The sequence below is a fragment of the Alosa sapidissima genome, chromosome 10 (assembly GCF_018492685.1).
Source record: "Alosa sapidissima isolate fAloSap1 chromosome 10, fAloSap1.pri, whole genome shotgun sequence".
In the NCBI taxonomy this organism is placed as follows: Eukaryota; Metazoa; Chordata; class Actinopteri; order Clupeiformes; family Clupeidae; genus Alosa; species Alosa sapidissima.
The window spans coordinates 28660726-28683210 of NC_055966.1; the positions used below are offsets into that span (position 1 = coordinate 28660726).

Here is a 22485-nt window from a genome sequence, read left to right on the forward strand (position 1 = left end):
TGCCATTCTTCCAATTAAGTAAAAAAAAAAATCATTATGCATGGTCACACATGAGTCATGATCATATTTACTTCAAAGTATGGCTAAAGCCTTACTTCAAAGTAACATGAGATAAGTAGAATAGAATCATAGTACACCCTCCCCTCATAGTACCCCCCCCCCCCCCCAACCTGGCTGGTCACAAATACATCAAAAACTATTTTGTTACAAACTACAAATACTGGCTCAAAAAAAGGAACAAAATAAAATACAAAATGCTGATGTGAAAAATGTATTTATGTAATGTATGAACAAGTAATACAAAAATACCCACACAATAATCGTGGTAGACCAACTTTTAAAAGAAACTACAAGGCAAATTATTGAAAATGTATCCCCAAGAGACAAGAAAAACTATTTTTTGATTGGCTGGCAGTAGCCTATTAATTCTGTACAGTGGCGCTCCAATGAAGTAGATCTAGTAAAAACAAATGTAATCACCATCCCATATCAATGTAAACGATGATTGAACTGACAACAACCAGGCTACGCAACAGTGGAAAGGGATACAATGAAATGAATGTAGTACAACAAATTTCACAGGTCAGCCGCTTTTTAAACTGAACTGCATTTCCTTTTTTGTGCTATTAATGCATGCCTGTTGTCTACATACATGACTGGCAACTTGGGGGACAAACAAAATGACATCCTGTAAGTTGACCCGATATACGGCATTAAATAACTTGGTGGAGAAAACTCCACTCTGTTTTGCATCAGGGAGGCCTTTGCCTCCATCTCCTCCATTGTTTCCACATATCAGGACACCTCGGCTGATACTATACCTATAGATCCTCATGTCAAATCCTTTAAGTGGTTTTAATACTGTCCTGCAGTAAGAATGAACATCAGCTATTAGCTATTAGGCTCAAGATCATATGGGGTCCATATCCTAATGTTCTCCCTCAGTATCGTATCAGTATCGTTTTCAAATGTTAGTCTTGTAGCACTTGACACACCTGACAATTTAAGCTCCTGAAGTTAGTTACTTTTTAAATGTTTTCAAATTTTATGTTCTAAGGGGATGATAAAACAGAAAAGACAGATCGAATGCTTTTAAGTTGTCTACATGGTGACAAGATTGACACAAACAAAAAAACAAAAAATTACACCCCATGTTGTCCTTGCTAAAGGGTGCTAAAGTTGACCATTTTTGCTCCCTCAATTGACTTTTCTTTTCATTTTTTCCAACTTCAGACATGTCCAGAGGGGATTGTAAAAGAGAAAAGTTGGATCTAACACTTTCAATATAAGGCTGCATGCAACATGGTAAAAAAACAGCATACAACAATGAAATCAAACCTGTTTGAAAATAAGGAAATACTGCATGTTAGGAGGGTGAGAAGACTTATGTATGTCAACTAGGGCTTTGATTAATGAGAATTAAATTATGAAGTCATAATCAATTATGACTTCCAACAGTAATGAAAAAAAACTAATATAATATAACAATTATTTCGATGCATTCTGTTGTACAACAATGCTATCATTTTGTATTGAGTTATTAATACAGTATGCCACTTTGCTTCACAGTGGTAGTACATTTTACAGATACTTTTTATTCAATCCCCAGCATCTCCATTGGCCACCCTTTAAGTCCAACCGGGAATTCACACATTCCAGTTATTGTGGCAGTAGATTTCAAGCCTGTGAAGAACACATTCCCAGAAAATGCCGTTGCAATGAACTAATATAGAAAAATGTTATGTTAGGAATGTCAGGATGAGGAATTTATCCCATTCTGAGTGCTTTGCATGTCTGAGGCCCCGGCTTCAATCCTTTGGTGTCTCCATTGACGCTTCAAGATCAGACCGGGAATGACTGCTTACACCTCATAAGGACCTAGTAGCACCCCATTTAGACCTGTTTTAACATGTCATGTAAGTGACCCAATCACTCCCTCAATGCGCATTCCCTCACTGCTCACTGCTCAGACCTCATTTTGAGGCTCTCTGGCTCGGCCACATCGTGACCACATTCTTATTTTGCATGACAATGCTATGAATACAGCTTTGCAGGAACTCTTATAATCACCGTCAGTTCATCCAAAATGTAAGAGAATGGTCAAGTGTCCTTATCCTTACATTAACCCCATACCAAATGTCAAGATAAAATATACAGTCATGTTTATTTTTTAACGACAAAGCACAACAATTTTCAGTGGTTATTAAGGTTATTAATCACGTCTGAGACACCTTGAGTAGCTTAGGCAACAAGGCTATATGTCACATGTACGTATAGGGAGTTAATGACCCAAACGCAAATACTCTTCAATGGTATGGAAATGTAGGTTACATAGGCCTACCGTCTTTTTTTTAAGATGTGGAATGTGACTTCCACACCCTATAACTCACCCAGACCGCATGTTAATACCACCAGGTCTAAACAGGGAGAGTATGTGGAAGTGGAATTCAAACATCTGAACATGGTAGAGCTCATGCTTTGCATGTACAGTACGAGGCCTGAGTTCATGACCATTACAGTTTTACTACTGTATGCTTTTGAGAGCACCTAACAGGCATGCAATGTACCTTTAAATGTTCAAAACAGTTTTACAAGCAGTTGGAAAGATTAATTCTCAACATATTGCCCTGGAACAGCATAAAAGGATATTCTCTATCAATCTAAAGAAGCATGTCACTTAACAACTCAGTGGTTAACTAATCTGGACATTTGAAACAATATAGTTTGGGCCTCCGTCGGATGTATTGAGTGGGGGATGTAGCTCAGTGGTAGAGCGCATGCTTTGCATGTATGAGGCCCCGGGTTCAATCCCCGGCATCTCCAGTGGTCTCTTTATGACCAGTGGAATGGCTGATGACATCTTAGGATGGAATGCAGAGTAAATGGGGATTTTGTCCTTGACTTTGTCTTTGTATGCCAACATACAGTGTGCCAGACACAATACTACATAGCAAGATTGGCAAAAAAAGAAAAAAGAAATCTGTTTGCATACAACCGTGCCAACAGCAAATTAATCCTGCCAGAAACGTGCACAATAGGAGGTTGTGTGAAGAACCATATGTATGTGTACTCACAGTTCCTCTGTGTATATGTAATTATTTTAGGAACCCTGTAGCTTAAGTCTGACAAGTTTTCAATTTAAGTTTCACTCGTATTTTGGCCATGTATCCTTTTTGAGTCCTCTTAGCAGACTAGACTATAGAAGGCTGTTGGTCCCTGTAAATATCTCATCGGGGATGTAGCTCAGTGGTAGAGCGCATGCTTTGCATGTATGAGGCCCCGGGTTCAATCCCCGGCATCTCCATTGGTCACTCTTTATGACCAGTGGAATGGCCACAGGCAGGACTGTCTCAAAGGCTCAGATCAGATCATGGGCCTAATTCAATGCAACACAAATGAAGTAAGGTGTTTGCTTGATAACCCCAGTGAAATGCACTTGAAGGCTGTTGGTGATGTTTTTTGCCCACGAAGGTTGATTTGTTAGTGGTTTTGTTTTTGATGGTAAATAGGCTTTGTCGTTGATTGGCTGCTGTGTGCCAATCCCCTATATACAGTATATGATTCAGATTAATCCGTATCTTATTCTTTGGTGTTTTTCATTTCTCACAAACAGGGTTCAGCTAGTCAAAGTAAATGTGACACACTCTCCTCTCCAAATACAACCAATGTTGGAGTACCCCAGGGCTATAGCTCCCCTGTGTTGTTCACTTTATATACTGTACCTCCGACTGCACCACTAGTTTTCCAAACCAGTTTCTGTTAAAATATTCACATGACTCCACTGTGTTGACCCTGTCTACTAAATGTGATGACTCTCCACTGTACCAGGGCAACGTGGATTGGTTAGAAGTTGAGGGGTGTGATAAAACGCTCTCATTATTGTGAAGACAGAGGAAATCATCTTTGGAAAACCCCCGAATTGTCAGCTGCCCCCAGTGAAGATTCACAATTCAGTTATCAGTCAAGTCCCAGCCTATAAATATCTGGGTGTCATGATAGATGAAAATCTCTCATGGACCTCTATAGAATTTATTTGCAAAAAAATCAACAGCATGTTTACTTTCCCTGTAGATTGAGATCCTTTGGCGCTAGTAGCCAAATAATTTCTTTGTTTTTCACATAAGTAATTCAGAGTATCATGCTCTATTGTAGCACTGCTTGGCTGAGTAGCCTATCAGTTAAAAATAAAACAACGCTATTTGATCAAATTAAAATTTGTTCAAAGATTATAGGACGACCTGTAGCAAACTCCTTTGAGGAAGCTCACAATAATAGTATGCTCAGACTGGCCAGGAACATTTCAAATGACTCCTCACATGTTTTGCACAGAGAATATCAGCTTCTGCCTTTAAAAAGAGTTCTTTCAATCGCACTTAAAAACTCTTTCATACATCAATTTATCCTATTGTTAAACCAACTATATTAAATCCAGTGCAATATTTATTCAGGGTTGCAAGTCTAATAAAGTTGTATCATATCGTATCGTATAGCACCAGGAATTTAATATCTATTCTGTGTATATTTGAAATAAGTGTATTTGTGAAATATACTGCTCGAAATAATTGTTGAAAATTATTGTTAAAACACATTTTTTGAAACCTTCCACCCTTTTCTCCATTCTCAAACTACATTCACAGAATGTCTGACAGTTGTTTCAAAATAAAACACTCGCCTCAAAAGTTTTACTTTTACTTTTCAGAGCCAAACAGTGTCGGAGTACCGATCCAGTGGATGATTGAAGTGTTCCCTTCATTTTTTTGAGCAGTATATTTCTGCTCCTGCACAGTCAATGTTTTTGGGGCTCAACTGATTATAACCCTATCTGTGGCTGCTGCCAATACCAGAGGTTCAATACCCAGTGAGAGCACATACCTAATCTGTATAGCATTTGTTGCATTAATAAATGTGAGCTTATAGGACATGCAGCCAGTAGCCTACATGCTGTCCTGAAGTAACTATATAGAGATATACATTAAAATTGTCTTTTTAGCATAAGCTTTTATTTTTAAAAAATTGAGTCATAACCCAGATTTGTAAATCAAACCCAAGTTGATAGTTTGACAGGCGGTGACCTCTACTACAAAACGCTCACCTTACAGCTCATGCTTTTAATTACAATAAGACCAAACCACCCCAATGTACACTACATAGTATTAAGAAAGTGACATGTGTTAATAAAGCATTGTTCAAAACAACGCATAGCCTATACAGTGCAACCGGAAAGTTTTCAGACCCTTTCAAGTTTGTTATTTTTCAGACTGATCTTAAAATGGATTCAATTCATTTTTTTCTCATCAATCTACACACAATACTCCAACACTCTACAAAAAAACAGGTGTTTGAAGTGTTTAGTGAATTTATAAAAAATAAAAGACTGAAATATTCCATTTACATAAGTATTCAGACCCTTTGTTATGACGCTTCCATTGAGCTCTGGTGCATCCTACTTCTATCAATGGTCCTTGAGATGCTTCTACAACTTGATTGGAGTCCACCTGTGCCTAAATGAATTCACTGGACATTATTAGGAGAGGCACACATGTCTTTATATAAAGTCTTACAGTTGATGGTGTATGTCAGAGTGAAAACCAAGCCACAAGGGTTGAGAGAATCGTCCGTAGAACTGCGAGACAGCAGGGTTGTGTGAAAACAGATCTGGGGAAGGATACAAGAACATTTCTGCAGCATTGAAAGCGCCCAAAAGCACTGTAAAAAGCGCCCAAAAGCACCCGAGGATGGACAGAGATGTGTTACCGCAACCAGTCCAGAAGCCGGAAATAACCAGACAGTGCAATTTTCTTCCTATTAGACATTCTCTGTTTCTAAACACAGTACTGAATTTTGTTTGGCCGTTGGCAGCCATTTTGTTGAGTGAGCTATAAGTTAAACTTTAGAAAATGTGAGCAAATAATGCCAAATATATACCACATTTCTAACTAGCTTAAGCAGTTTTGAGATACAGAAACGTGTAAATTGCAGCACCCCCTATGGATGAAAATTCATTAAAAAAAAAAAAGAAATTTCATTTTAAAAAATGAAATGCATCCAAAGGTCTTCATTGTGATCATGTCAAAGTTTGTGACCAAGTTTCATGTGCCCCAGTTTTTTTGTTGGAGTTGGAGACGTATGTTGGGTCAAATATTGATATTAGATAGACTGTTTTTTCAGCTGATTGAGTGAGAGGACAACTGTAAACATCAAAGCTGTATATTCCATTTCTTTATTATACAGACCAGACAACGTTGCACCCTCCAATGCCAGCCAAAATCCTAAACAATTAATTTTTCAAGTCCCTGTTGCTGGCACAGTATATTGTAGGCATAACATTTATTTTCATTTCAAGATGAAAAGCCTACAAGGACAGGTTAACTTGGTAGCCTATCCCATATAGTAAAATCTCAATTTTTTTAATTTGACCAGTTCAAATGGTGAAAAACACCAAGGTCTATGTTAAATCCTATATTTATGGCTATCTTTAATATAAAATACTTAGGTGTCATTATCTATGAACATGAAGGAATAAAAAATATTTTAGATATTTTTTTATCCATAAGAATCCACATGCAGAGCATCTTAAATTATCTGGGACAAAAAAGCCTATACATTGTATTTAAATACTAGAAGTGAAGCAAAGATTCTACAAAGATATAAAAACGATACAAACATAGTGACACCCGAATATCACAGATATTCTAAGAAATATAGATTTATAAAATAAATCCCATTCAAAATAGATCATAACAGGCTATAGGCTATGTCTACAAATGGAACTGCAAACAGCAACAAAGTAACAAATTTTACTGACTTGGAAACACAGCATACAGCACTTTTTGACCAAAAGTATAACGCATGGTTGTAAACTACCACAGGATTAAAGGATATTTTCCGACGATGTCCTGGCCAGATAGTAGGCTACCTATTCCTCCTTTCTATCTTGAGCGCCTCTGTTCCATTCCGTTGGGTAGAAATCCTGCAATAATAGGCACTGGCCATATGAGGGCAGCAACGCTCCACACTATAATAACTAATGTCATGAAGCAGGCAACGAGAGTAGACTCGATGGGTTTGCGGTTCAACCTCCAACTCTTGTCCCCCTTCAGTTCATCGAGTCCGAAGTCTATACAGCAGAAGTTGATGGGGTCTCCAGTCTGCTGCCCTCTCAAGTTTCCCTGCCCAAACCTCCTATATCTCGCCATGCCACATCCAACACACAGTCTGAATTCCTGCTGTCCTCCGGTAACTCCAAGGTGTTCGATAACAACAGGTGAAATGGCGCGGTTGAAAGCGGCAGAGAAAAAAGCCCTGCCGTGGTTGTTGGTGGTGTAAATGAGCACATCACACTGGAACCCAAAGTTGCTACCCCACCGCGCCACGAGTGAGGTGGGGAAAAGCCTCTGCACGCTGACGTTACACTGAGGCAGCGGCTGAGGCGAAGTCTCCGAAGAGGCTTCGGTCTCTTCCACCGATCTTTTGGCGTAGTGCACGTCCACCTCCAAGTTCGCCAAAAATCTGTTCGTGGAGTTGATTGGAGGGAGCAGAAGGTCTTCGTCACTCAACCCGTTGGAAAACTGGAGAAGTACGGCGACACCGCTCAGAACCAGCAGAACAGTCAGGGAGTTGTTTAGCATGGCACAGGGTGCGACTCCCCTCGCATGGTGCGCCGTGGGGAAAAAGCAACTGATGAGTTGAAGTGACAGTCGGCGATGGGGAATGAGTGGCCAAGCGCGTGAAATAGGACGTTCATTCAGAGAATCCGAGCTATTCCTGTTTTTAGAGTTCTGGTGTACCTACTGGCCGCTTAAAACGGGAACGTCAGCTGTCCGCAAAACACCGACGCCCCCTCCCTCTTTTTCTCGACTGAACAAATGGCTTCCTGCCAGGCGGCGGTTGGTTACTTTGGAATGAGTGGCGATGTCGCGCGCAGCAGATTGCTTGCGCTCGCCTACTCAGGTGGGTGAGAGCTAGTGTCACGCCTATAGTGTAGCCTAGACTCTGTTAAAATAAATATAGCTTCTGTTATTAAGACTGAAAATGTGATTGACAACTGTTGTCAACTAAAAAGTGATTATCAACAATAGGCCTGCCAAGTTGTTCAAAACGTTCGCAATCAGTCTACAGTAGCTCAACACAAAGAGTAGGGTAGCCTCAATGATTACAGGCACATTTTCCTTGCATTGATTGAAGTTAGGTAGCCTAAGATCCAGTCGACCTTGTTTGTTATACACTATCAGTGAAAGTGTATAGAGAAGTGTAAATAACAAGAAATGCTTATTTTTAGACCATTATCTATGTTGTATCATGATATAAACATGATTGGTCATGTAGGTAGGCCTAAGTCCCAAAAATGTCAACTCAGAAGCTAGCTTGGGTGACTCCAGATGAACCTGTTAGCAAATTTGAATGTGCTCTGCCAGGTCCATCTGGAAAGGAGCCCATTGACACATGTTTCTGAATTTACTGTTTCCACAACTTAAATTTGCACATTGAAGTCTTACCAAATTTCCGATTTAAATGCAGTTGTTTACTCAAGTTTAGTTGAGAATAATGGAGTTTAGCCTCCATTATTCTCAACTGGAAAAGTTTGGAACAACTAGCAGTCTTTCTAGATCTGGCCGCTCAGCCAAACTGAGTAATCAGTGACAAAGGGCTTTGGTCAGACAGGTAGCAAGGACCCAATGGTCACTATGAATGAGATTCAGAGTTCCTTTGAGAAGATGAGAGAAGCATATGGACAAACATCAGTGCAGCTTAGTGCCTGGTTTGTTCCACACACAGTGTTGGGAATTGTGGCCAAATAGTTCAGTTTTGTTTCATCTGACTAGATGATTTTACTTGTCATGGTCTGAGAGTCGTTCAGGTGCTTTTTGGCAAAGTCCTGGCAAAAAATGGCTTCCATCTGGCTACTCTACCATAAAGGCCTGATTGGTGGAGTGATGCACTGATGGTTGTCCTTCTTTACGCTTCTCTCATCCTCTCAAAGGAACTCTGGATCTCATTCATAGTGACCACTGGGTCCTTGGTTACCTGTCTGACCAAGGCCCTTCATTCCGGATTACTCAGTTTGGCAGCTGGCAAATTGTTCTCCAATCTGGACTGGTTGAGTTGACCTTCCGGTTGAGTGGCGCATGTAGATGCAGCGACTCCTTGCTTCTCCTGAACGTGCAGTGTTTTTTTGTTGTTAAAATGTGTTTTTCGGAATGTTTATCGCATGAAACTACGTCGGAACGCATGTACAGCCGACAGCAACTGTTGCAGATACGGGAGGAAAACAACAGTATCGATGTTTTGGACATAAAAACAGAGACGCTGGCTGAACTGGGAATACTTCGCCTGCCTACCACAACAACGGACCCGTCTGCTTCACCTGGCCGGCGTCACCGCAAGCGGTGTGCCAGGACAAGGAAGAGAGGCAAGCGAGCTGGAGTCGGAACAAGGCTAGCAGCCAACCCAACTCGCCCAGCAATACCATCCATATTCCTGGCAAACGTAAGATCACTGGACAATAAGATGGACGACATTCGGTTGCTAAGATCAGCAAACAAGACAGTGAGTAACTGCTGCGTGACTGTTATCACTGAATCATGGCTCAACGATAACATCCCCGACTCTGCTATACACCTGGAGCAGCTAACGTGCTATCGAGCAGACCGAGCCCTAGCAGACAAAAGACGTGGTGGAGGAGTTTGTGTTTACACACATGATGCTTGGTGCCGAGACGCTACGGTAGTACACAGACACTGCTCTCCACTGGCGGAGTTTATGATTATTAAGTGCCGACCCTTCTACCTCCCCAGGGAATTCACCGCGATTCTGCTGGTCGCGGTGTACATCCCCCCCAGCAACAAAAACAGTGACAGGAGCATGGCACTGAATGAGCTGTATCGGGCCGTCAGTGAACAACAAAGTGAACATCCGGATGCCTTCACAATCATCGCTGGAGACTTCAATCACGCCAATCTCAAAACTGTACTACCAAAATTTCACCAACATGTAAACTTCCCAACAAGAGGACAAAACACCCTGGACCTTGTTTACACCCCACAGAAAGAAGCCTACAAAGCCAAACCCCTCCCCCATATCGGGCAATCAGACCACATTAGCATCCTACTAATGCCCCGATACAGACAAAGAGCAAAAGTCACCAAACCGGTTCTGAAGGAGGTGAGAATGTGGCCGGAGGGGGCCGTCTCACAACTTCAGGACTGCTTTGAAACAACAGACTGGGATATCTTCAAAACAGCTGCCACCCACAACAACCACATTGACATTGAGGAATACACAGACACTGTGACCTCCTACATCACCAAATGCATCGATGATGTTACAGAAATAAAACACATCACCACTCGGGCCAACCAGAAGCCATGGCTGACAGGAGACGTCCACAGACTGCTGAGGGCCAGAGACAAAGCCTTCAGAGCTGGAGATGTAGCTGGCCTAAGAACAGCGAGGGCTAACCTGTCCCAGGGCATCAGGAAGGCAAAAAAGGATTACACAGACAAAATAACAACACACTTCAAAGACAGCAGAGATGCACAGAGCCTATGGCAGGGCATACAGGCCATCACTGACTACAAGCCTGCGCCACGGAGCTGTGAGAACAACACCTCTCTGCTAAATGACCTGAACAGTTTTTTCGCCCGTTTTGAAGCACAAAATGACACTCACCCACAGAAAACCCCACCTCCCCCCCACGACCAACCCCTGTACCTGTCCTCTGCCAGCGTGAAGAGGACACTAGCCACCATTAACCCACGCAAAGCAGCAGGCCCAGACAACATACCAGGACGAGTGTTGAAGGACTGTGCAGAAGAGCTGAAGGATGTTTTTACAGACATTTTCAACACCTCTCTGGAGCAAGCAGTCATCCCATCACTTTTCAAAACTGCCACCATCATACCCGTGCCAAAGAAATCATCACCATCATGCTTCAATGACTACCGTCCTGTAGCACTCACGCCCATAATCATGAAGTGCTTCGAACGGCTAGTCATGTCACACATCAAAGCCACCCTACCCCCCACCCTGGACCCCTTCCAGTTTGCATACCGAGCCAAACGATCCACGGAGGATGCAATCTGCTCTGCCCTCCATCCAGCCCTCACCCACTTAGACAATAAAGACTCATATGTGAGAATGCTGTTCATAGACTTCAGTTCAGCATTCAATACCATAATACCACAACAACTCATCAGCAAACTGGACAAGCTAGGATTCAGTACCTCCCTCTGCAACTGGCTGCTGGATTTCCTGTTGCAGAGACCACAAGCAGTACGTGTCGGGGACAACACCTCAAGCACTCTGACCCTGAGCACGGGGGCCCCTCAAGGGTGTGTGCTCAGCCCCCTGCTCTTCACACTGCTAACACATGACTGTACAACCACTCACAGCTCCAACCATCTGGTGAAGTTTGCGGACGACACAACACTGGTGGGCCTCATCACTAAGGGCGATGAGGCTCACTACAGAGAAGAAGTAGACCTGCTGGCCAAATGGTGCAAAGACAACAACCTCCTGCTAAATGTCAGCAAGACCAAGGAGATTGTTGTCAACTTTCAGAGAGGCCACAAACAACTGCCACCACTGTCCATCGACGGAGATGCTGTGGAGAGAGTGAGCAGCACAAAATTTCTGGGGGTGCACATCAGCGACGACCTCTCCTGGACCACCAACACAGCATCACTGGCGAAGAAAGCCCAGCAGCGCCTCTACTTCTTGCGCAAATTGAAGAAGGCAAGTGCCACGCCTCCTGTCATGACTACATTCTACAGAGGGACCATCGAGAGCATCGTCTCCAGCAGCATCACAGTGTGGGGCGGAAGCTGCACAGATCAGAACAGGAAGACCCTCCAGCGCACCGTTAACACAGCTAAGAGGATCATTGGAGCACCACTCCCCTCCCTGCAGGACATTTACACCACCCGCCTCACCCGCAAAGCACTAATGATTGTCAAGGATACAACCCACCCTGCACACGAACTGTTCAGCCTCCTGCCCTCTGGAAAGCGGTACAGGAGCCTCCGCTCCCGCACCACCAGACTGGCAAGTAGCTTCATCCACCAAGCAATCAGGATGCTGAACACTCTACCCACTCTCCCATCACTGACAGCCCCCCCCACCCACCAGCCAACCAGGAACCTAGGAAACTAGGATCCTGTCTACCAAACCCCCCCCCCCCCCCCCAACACCGCCATGTGGAACTGCACTGTGACTGCGCAGCCAAACGTGTTGCTGCTTCACATCAAGCCTGATATACTTGAATTACTACATACTGCATATCAATGTAAATATACAGGTCACACAAGCACAAGTTTAAACTTCATGTAACTGTTAAGACTATAGAAATATACAACACAACTACCTCTATTTTTTTTATATATATATATGTCCTATATTTCTATTTTGATACATACATGTTCTATATTTCAGTCTTGCACTTTAATTTAATGTTTATTGTCTATGGCTATGTCCATAGTATGTCTATGTCTGTATTTAAAGCATGTCTATGTCTGCATGGGAGAGTAAGAAACGAAATTTCAATTCTTTGTATGACCAGTGCATGTAAAGAAATTGACAATAAAAGCCGACTTGACTTGACTTGACTTGACTTTGGCTGAGCGGCCAGATCTAGGAAGACTGTTAGTTGTTCCAAACGTTTACATTTGAGAATGATTGAGGCTACCATGCTTTTGGGGCGCTTTCAATGCTGCAGAAATGTTCTTATCCTTCCCCAGATCTGTGTCTTCACACAACCCTGTCTCGCAGGTATACGGACAATTATCTTGACCTTGTGGCTTGGTTTTCACTCTGACATACACCATCAACTGTGAGACCGTATATAAAGAGATGCCTACCTCTCCTAATAATGGGCAATGAATTAATTTAGGCACAGGTGGACTCTAATCAAGTTTTAGAAGCATCTCAAAGACCATTGATAGAAGTAGGATGCACCATAACAGACTTTTATTTTTTATAAATTTACAAAACACTCCAAACACCTGATTTTGTATGGAGTATTGTGTGTAGATTAATGAGAGAAAAAAATAACTGAATCCATTGTGAAACATAGCAAAATGTAGAAAACTTGAAAGGGTCTGAATACTTTCCGGTTGCACTGTATATATATATAATGAGTCCCATGCTCCACCATTTAGTTAATAACTAAACTTCTCCAAGTAGACTAAGTGCATTTTCAAACCCATTTGCAATAATTAAAGGACCAAGACAGTATTTTGAAACTTCTAAGTGTCCAAGTATTTATGAGTAAAATGACTTTAAAGCAAACTAGCCTATAGGTAGATATATATTATGGTGTCTTTCTTTTATGGTAGAAAAAGACCCTATGAGATAAGACATGGCCACTTTTTTGTTTGTTTGTTTTTGGTTCCAAGTTGCTTGTCAAGTGTGACAACATCCTGCTCAGCGTCTTGTTTCTGACAAACTGCAGGCGCTTGTACAGCTGTACTGAAACTCTATGAATAATTGAACGAATAATGACTCCCTTTGCTCAGGGGATTCCTGTAGTTATTCTGTAGTTGTGCCTTATGCTGCTGTGCCAACCCATGCGACTTTCAGTGGTGCCTGTTGCTGGGCTTTTTTCTCTCATGAAACTGATTTATTTCAGTGTTTAGGTGATCTCACCCTCTCTCACAGACATCACTCAATGGATGTCTAGACTAGTGCCCTATCTGGACTGTAATCTGCAACAGCTGATCCAGACACTGAGCATATGGTTCCTATTAAAGTCACAATTATGTTGTACATAAACGTTTGGAGAGATAATCAATAATGCCTTTTTAAAACATTTTACTTCTTTATTGAGGATCTATAGACCTTTGAATTTTGAATGTTTGGTTTGGAAAGCATGCTACAGCTAGAGCTGCCCAATCACCATATGCCTACTCATTTGATGAAGGCAATGGAAAGCCCTCATTATTTCCTCATGGAATAAAAATTCTAATGACTCCTCATTCCCCCTTTCATGTGCAAGAGAGAATACACATGGCACCTGTATGGATTGTTTTTGCTGTGAGATGCGTAAATGGCTTAATTTGTGAGCCTGGTCTGCTGTGTGTGTGAGCACAGGGCCAGGCAGAGATTGACACACACACACATTTGCCTGATTTGCCACGTTTGATTTCCACCAAAAAGCACTGCTCTTTGAGTCCACTCAGTGTGTGTCATGGATGCATTTACTAGAATCTTCCCTCCCCGTTACTCCCACAGTCATCATCTTAAACTGCTTGGCCCACAACACACACACACACACACACACAAGAACATTCTCAAACTAACTTAACCATAAATTCATACAAAAAGACAAGCAGAAAACATACACACACACACTATTTAAAATCCCAAAATACTGCCCTTCTAAAAACCAGATACACTCTAGACAATGTGCCAGCGCAAAGAGGAGGAAATGTAAATGACTTTGCTGCTCATTAATTATGCTATAAAAATGTAAATTGCTTCAGCGCCAAAAATGCTAATGGGACGGAGATAAAAGTCTCCCATGCCAAAGGAAAGCGTATAAAAGATTCATTTTCTTAAATATATTTCTTTTATTCAGAGCCATAAAGGGAGAGGGCCCATTGAGTGTCTTCTGGCTGGCTTCACGTGGCATGACCCCGGTGGCTTGGCTCAGTAGTGTCTCCCCTCTGCTTCCTTAATACACGCATGCGGCTGGTTTAATTAGGTATTGGACGCTGGGTGACTTTTCTCCCCACGCTATTTGAGCTAGGGCGGCTTTGTAGCGCCAGACCCTCTAAGTCCATTGATTCTGACTCTGGCACCCCTTTCATGCCGCTCTCGTGGCGAGTCACTCTGCAGTCGTGTCACCATGGTAACCATCTGACCTCGGCACTCTTCTGAGACCTGATGTTATCTTGAAGTTACTGTTTAATTCCTTTTATGAATTAAGCATGAAAGATTTCTTTGACTGGAATTAGTAAGTTGGTAGCAGGTACAATTATGCCTCTGATAATTGTTTTGTTGAATGGGATGTGTTATTCTATAAATGTTTGTGTCTGGCCTGTTGACATCCATAAGAGTATACATGAGTAACAGGTTAACTGACCTCTTAGTCATTCGTTTTAAAAATAGTCACAGCAAGTCACTTTTATTTATGATGCACATTTAAAAATAGCTAGAGGCCAGGCTAAAAAATAGCAGGAATTAGCCCAAAGTGCTCTCCTGTTGATGCAGAGAAATCAATACAAGTACCCATGAATAAAAGGAATTAATAGGTACAGCAGATGTAGGCCTATTGCAAGATCAGAAATAAACATCTGTTGGAAGCAAAAACATGACAGGGTTATAAATAGTATAAGGAATAGCAAGGTATCTTCATTATTTAAATAACATCAACTACAAATAACATTCTTAGGTCTTCTATGTTCTGTTATTTTTGTTATTTTGAAATGTCACAGTGCTTCACATATGAGGAAACTCAGATTTCAGGCCAGGGACTATGTCTGGCAGAAGTTAGCCACAATGTAGCATCTCCAATGTTGATTATTTCATATTTATGTTCCAAGCTGGAATAGTAATTAGTGAATTGCTGAGGGAATGGAGATGGGAATGGTTAATATTGTTTGTCTGCTTCTGTTTCTGACCCCGGAATATGGCCTAGCAACATGGTCTACTGACTGAGGTAACTGAATTGAGCTCAAGGGAAATTAAACAAATCAGCCAAACAATGAAGTCCAGTGCAGAGGAGATATAGAGGCTAGAGGAAACTGGGCCCATAATTGGCCCGTGCAGTAATTGTTACATGGCAAACAGGAACATGGCTGACTACACAGAAGCATAGAAAGAAAGAGGAATTATACAGTACCTGAAATGAAGGGCAGATGAAGGTGCCCAAGGTTGCTGGTCTCCACAAATCTTAGCAATCTACAGAAGAAATAGCTAATATTGACAAAATAAATTGGTTGGGTATTAAATTAACTGAGAATGTACGGTTATGTTGACCATCATGACCAGAGATTGTATGAAATTAAAAAAAATGAAAAGTCCCTAGTTAATGCAAGCCCATGCAAGCCTGTTTAGGATTATCAAATCATTACTTTGTTACTACAACATCTGGACACTATTATGCTAAGGTTTGAACTTGAACTGGGGTATTATGATTTTTGGCTCCACACCTGAAGGTCACTAGATTGTAAGAACAACTTTTTAGAGACACGGATAAACAAGCCATGCTGTCAATTCAATGATGGAGGTCCATCCGCCAAACTCCCACAAATTCCATACTGTTCTTGAGCAAGACAAACAGATCAGAGCTGTACTTATTAGAAATACCATTAATTAGCAAATTGGCCCCCGACCACATCATTATAGCAGGAAGGGTTGCGAGGTGAGGAGAGAGGAAGGAAGCTAGCGATGTGTGTCGAAGAGTTCCTCCCTCACAGGGGGATGGAGTTGTCACGTCAATGAGTCAGACACACAGAGAACAAGGACATGATCAGACACACTCCTGCATCTCCCTGCCACCGCCAAAGTGCTGGCTAGATTGATAAATATGTCTGTTTGTTGACGTTTACAACTGATGTTGACATAACAGATTATTTTTAGAATAAAGTCAAGTCACATTTATTTGTAAAGCGCATTTTTGTATGCACAAAGTGCTAACCCAAAGCGCTAACCCAAAGCGCTCCACATGCAGACATCAGGACAAAAACAGACAAATGAACAAATAATTTACAATAAACAAAAACAAAATGCTGGACGGAGCGGCGTGATTCGCCAGCGTACCTGTACACAGGCATTTAGACAGGAAACAAACAAATGAACAAAGCACCTCACATAGACAAAGACAAACAAAAACAATCAATGAGTCCACAGGCAATGGTAGTGCTTTGCCTGACATGAATGCAACATCATTGAGTCCTTCAACAGTCCCACCAGGCTGCTAGATCTGAAGAGCTCTGTGTCAGGTCGATTGATCTGAGCGGCTTCTCCTATTCTGGAAAACGCAAAAGCCATCAACTGTCCAAGCAGCAGTCCTACTGCACATCCTCATCCAGACGCTGGTCAAGGCAGGCATTTCGGCAGCTCTTCGGTGACGATGTTTCACACAGAGTAATTGAGCTATCCCGAGTAAAGTCCCTGACCAGACGCTGGGATGGCAGCTCTCGTAGTGCAGTCAGGAAGGCCTTTAGTGACACAGGTGGGCTACTCCAGAATCTTCAGCCAGTTGACTTTGTGGCCAGACTGTCTCAGACTTAAAAAAGTGAAAGCGACAAACTGCATTGAGAAAAGTGCCTACCCATGTTGTTTGTGTTCAACTTAAAGATTAGACACAGACAGAACTAAACATAACATAAAATTAATTTATTGCCAAAAATGTAAACATAAATGAGAAGCTAGACGGAGCGGCGTGTCTTGCCAGCATACCCGTATCCAATGCAAAGTCTACACTCATCACCATGCTAGTGTTGGCAACGTATCCCAATCGTGAGTCCCCAGACTCTTTTCAAAGTAAGTGAGTGGGTTTTAACCAGGCTAAGGAAAAAGTCCCTTTCATCAGGAAACCTTGCGCAGAACCTCAGTTGGGGGTTCAGTTCACTCTGATACCATCTCTCAGTCACTGGAACATCCCCTTTTGCCAGTGTGTTATTCCCTGTCCCCATGCCCCTACAGTCTGGCTCCCCAAACACCCCCTAATCTTGATCTGGGACCTCACCATGTAACATATGTCACCACTCGATCAGTGACAGGGTGGGCTTACTGGTATTCTTGCAGCCCCTTTATGTGTATTTTGACTTATTCATTCTAGATCAGTGTGGAGCACACACACACACACACACACACACCCACCCACTCCTCCCTCTTGAATCCCCGCCATGGTGAAATAGAGTCTGAAAATAACATCACACTTATCAGCCCATTCCAGCAGGTCACCGGTAGCAGCCTAGGCATGCGTCTCTGGGAGCTGAGATGGTGTGAGATTGCTTCCTGACAGCCCTTTCCATTTCCAGTGCACCATCACAATGACCTGGAGAGAAGCTGGGTGTGGGCCCGATCTGGCAAGGATCTGGCCAGCATCCACGCCTAAGTCAGATGCTATCGGTCTGAGGTCTGTTCATGGCCCCATGGCAGGAAGCCATGGATCACTGTTACACTGAAAGGTCACCCCTGGACAACTGGGGCCAACCAATATATCCCCACCTCCCAGTCGGATTGGGCATGTGAGGACTTCAGTCCACTATCAGCCTCTGTGCACATCTCTACCTTGGTTAGACAGCTATTCTTGTGCAGGTGGACAGCAATGTGGATGGGGTTCATGGGAACATATTACTTTCAGACAAGACGCTGTATAACTTCCCCGTGTTAAAGATGGGTCCTCTTTTACTGATTCTTCTTGCCACTATAGGTGTGGATTTTCTTTTTGATACTTTAGGTAGTTTGTCTAGAGAACCTTGAGACATTCTTATTTATCCACAGCACTCTGCAAACACTGATGTGAGTTGGGTTTTAACCCCACTCTGTCTAAATAGGGAAGACAAGAGTTGGCTGTTTGCTGTTGAGTTTAAAGAGACTAATGGAGTAGGACAAACCAGGGAAGGAGCTAGGTTTGGTCACAGCTCATTGTAGAAACTGACTGAGGTTGTTGATCAAAAACCCAGCAGCTCCAAACTCATTAGCTGGGAAATGCATAATGCATGAAGTCAGTCAGTAGCTCATCAGGTAAAACATGCATTACAGACTCCAGGAGGTGATGGAGTGTTAATATAAAGGAAGGTATGCAATGAAATGACACAGTACCAGACTTGTTAAAGCTCAACCATGAAATCCAGCTGAAACCTTCCTCCATTCTACAATACGCTAGATTCTTGCTTGTGTGTGTGTGTAGGCTATGAGTTATCTCTTGCAGTGAGCATGTTTGTGTATGTGCGTGCATGTATGTGTGTGTGTGTATGTGTTTTCTCTTCAGTGAGCATGTACATGTTTGTGTGTGTGTATGTGCGCGCATGTACAGTACATGTGTGTGTGTGTGTGTATGTGCTTTCTCTTGCAGTGAACTTGTGCATGTTTGAGAGTGTGTGCACCATTTCTGTTGATCCGCGCACTCTCTGATGTAACCCTGAAGACAGTCCTCATCATTGGAAATCTCTACAATCTGCGCGGCCGGAATCCTCACAGCACTGCAGGAGCTCGTGCGGTAAGAGCGGTAATCAAAGGGATCGTTAAAATGAGCGGGCGTCGCCACTCAAGGGGGCCATGTCAGCAGCACACCTCTTTAGAGCTTAACAGCCGTCACAATCGCCACTTTCCAACTCGTCCCCCACTGCCACTAAAAAAGCATCTCTCCTGCAGGCAATACATAAATGGACACTGAAATGAAATGGTGCTGTGTTATTCTATATCAGCATTGTATCCTATCCCACATGTTCTAACTGATTAAGTAAAGGTATGGTATGCCATGTAGTTTAATAAAGGCCCTCAGCTGCCTAGTTATTTAGGCCTCTCCGGTTTGCTATTTAACCCCAGAATGTCCTCTCTTTACTAATGACACAGTCCAATTCACTCTATCCCACTTTCTTGGCCACAATTTCTCTTGCCAACTCCAAACATGAAAGTGTGTCAAGATAAGTAAATCCATGGTCTACAGACCTGCAATGATCCTCTTAACTGAATGCAATCCATTAGTCAATAACCTTACCAAAATTACGGTCTTCTTCTGCCTAAGATTTTCAAAATAATAGCTGTAATTACAATAATCTTTCCATGCATTAAAATTCATCTTTAAAAAAAAAAAATGAAAATGAGTGAAAAGGAAGTGTAATGTAGTGTATATAATAATAATAATATATTTTTAATCTACTTTGCATTGCTTTTCATCATGCTTTTCAAAATGTGTTTTTATTGTACTCTCTGTATGTCAGTGACCTTGTCAGAGTTCAGGATGCTGTATAACTAGCTATTGTATCTCTTTTGCCCTGAGAACAGGAAGCCGGCAGGAAGGCTTCATTCTCTTTCCTCTCCGTCTCTTCCCCTTCCTGTCCTCTTTCTCTTTGATTCTCCTCTCCTCAGTGGAGGCGACGTACAGTAGCCTCGGGCCAGAGAGGCTCAATTTCAGTCTGATGTGTGAGGGGGAAAGAGGCGGTCAAACCTTAATTTTGGACAAACTGACCACATCTTCACTTTCCCTCCCCATGCCTCACCATTTCTAGTAAAAAAGTAAAGTAGTATTTTATTTATATAGCACATTTTCTATGCACAGAGTGCAACCCAAAGCGCTTAAACCTCCACCAAGGACCTGATGATTTTTTATTTTACTTTTTAAATATTTTTTCCAACATTTATCACCCAGAGGGTATACATACAAGCCGAAGCAAAAAACCACAGACAAAAAACAGAAACTCAGACACAGGCAAAATAAAGAGAGTACAGAGAAAAGTGTGTGTGCTTGTGCATGAGTGTGTGTGTGTGTCTGTGTGCGCAGTGTATGTGCATGTATGAAATGCATCATGTCCACATTATCTGACCCCTTCCCTGCTTTCAGAGCACCTTGTCACCTTATCTAGCACAAATATTCTGTATTCCACCTTTCCAGACTACCATTTGCTATGCATGTAAGCTTCTCCATTTCAAATACTTTGTTTATTGTATCATACCACAGATGTAGTTCTGGTGTTTTAGGTTGCTTCCATACCTGCTTCAGTGCGTACAAATTATGTAATAGTTCATTTCCAATGTTTTCTTCTTTTAGATTTTCCTTAATATAGCTTCTTACCTGTAAAGCAACCATGGTGTTGTACGTGTTTGTTGTATTTCTATCAAGAAATAGTATAATGAAAAAGTAACTAATCCCTTACCAACCCAACCTTGTAAAATATTATCACTTAGGACCTGGTGATTGTGGTGCCGTTAGCCTGTTTATTTGTCTGACTGCACAGGAACTACAGGCCTGATTTTCATCAAACCTGGCGGAAAGTTGTAGCTTTGAAAGGATGAACCACAGCTGAAGTATCACTTTCACTAGCATCTCAACCATTTGGCCTTTGGTGGTCGGTCTGCACTCTTCAGATGCCTGTCTGGTTTCCTCAGCTGTGGTGTCACTCGGCAGTCTGCTAATGTCAGATCAAAGCGTTCAGCTCCAGGAATATGGCAGAGACATGGCATTTATTAGACAATATCTCTTCATCTCTCACACTGATTCACTTTTCCCTGTGATCTGCCGAGCTGCCAGAGAGCTGCCAGCCAAAGCTCAGAGTCTGCCGCACGCACCCAACACTCACCTCTCCTAAGAACACTGCTTGGTGCCTTTCACAGAGGTGCACTATCAAAAAGAGCAGTTGGCTGCATGGTCAAATGTGAAGGAGTTGCTGAATATGTTTATACAGTAATTCTTTGCTCCCTGGCTTTTGTTTTATCTGCTAATGTTGTCTTTCTGGGACAGGACACATGCAGTGCAATACATCTCAGAAGTATCTCAGTGTCAGACGATCTCAGCTCAGTCACTCACCCAAAGAAACAAAAGAGTACAATTATACCTTGCATAAAGGTTGGAGATCTGGCATGTCTCTTGTGCTTAGCTGGAATGGAAGCTTATGTATCTGCTACACTGAGCGGCACACACAAATCTAAATCCTGCTACAGAAAACAATCTGGTGTTGGAGAGATAAAAGGGTTGCTACGGTAACAGGCAGAAATGTCCAACACTGAATTTTCATGCCTACCAGTATCAGTGTGCTCTGAAAGAGAGAGAGAGATAGAGAGAAAGTATAATTTGAAGTTAAAGCTTTCATTGGTACCAAATGAGTGTTCAGTTCAATGACATATTTCAAAATTAGACTAACAATACAAGCAAGAGCTATATGAAGCTATATGAAGGCAATTTTAAAAGAAGTCAATTAGGACACAGAATTCAGTTGAAAGCAGCACATGGATGGAGGAACATGGGACATTTAACTGCACTGCTCAGTAATATGCATTAGCCTACACTGTCAAGGTAAAAAAAAACATAAATTGTCTGGCAAGTGAAATGTAGACAGCCTGACAAGGCAGTAGGCTATGCACCAAGAAAAGCACTCACAAGCAAATGAACTGAAGTCACAGCAAGGAAAAGAAAACAGACAGGTATTGTTAAAAGCTGATGGAGATCCTTTTCCAGACAAAGGCTTTCAGTGTGACAAGGGGAAATAAAACATGGAGGTGACAGTTTGTCAGTGTTGCCCTTGAGAAATCTCAAAACCTTCTGCATGTTCGAGCTCTTACTGATGTCATCAAAAAGCTGAAACTTTTTTCTCTCATAGACGTACAAAGCTGTCAAAATGATTTATCTTCAATAATTTTGAAGTAGGTAATGTCTATACTTGTCTTTGACCACAGTTAGATGGATAAGAAAATGTATGATGTATTCAGAACCAATATGACAGCCTTGCCAAAACTTTGACATTTCCAACCAGATAAGTGACTCCAGTCCATACATAATTTTAGACAAAAATACATAGCCTATACCACGCAAGTGAACAG

At 42.1% G+C, this 22485-nt stretch overlaps 1 protein-coding gene and 2 non-coding genes across 3 annotated transcripts; 2 read left to right on the forward strand and 1 right to left on the reverse strand.

The window, feature by feature from the left end:
* Positions 1–2751: 2751 nt before the first annotated feature.
* trnaa-ugc lies at positions 2752–2823 on the forward strand. The gene has a single exon. It is a non-coding gene; the product is annotated as a tRNA-Ala (tRNA).
* Positions 2824–3232: 409 nt separating this feature from the next.
* trnaa-ugc lies at positions 3233–3304 on the forward strand. The gene has a single exon. It is a non-coding gene; the product is annotated as a tRNA-Ala (tRNA).
* Positions 3305–6781: 3477 nt separating this feature from the next.
* On the reverse strand, positions 6782–7911 carry LOC121720720 (transmembrane protein 158). Its single transcript, XM_042107103.1, has one exon. The coding sequence runs from the start codon at positions 7626–7628 to the stop codon at positions 6930–6932; it is 699 nt and encodes a 232-aa protein (XP_041963037.1). The 5' UTR covers positions 7629–7911; the 3' UTR covers positions 6782–6929.
* Positions 7912–22485: the final 14574 nt, after the last annotated feature.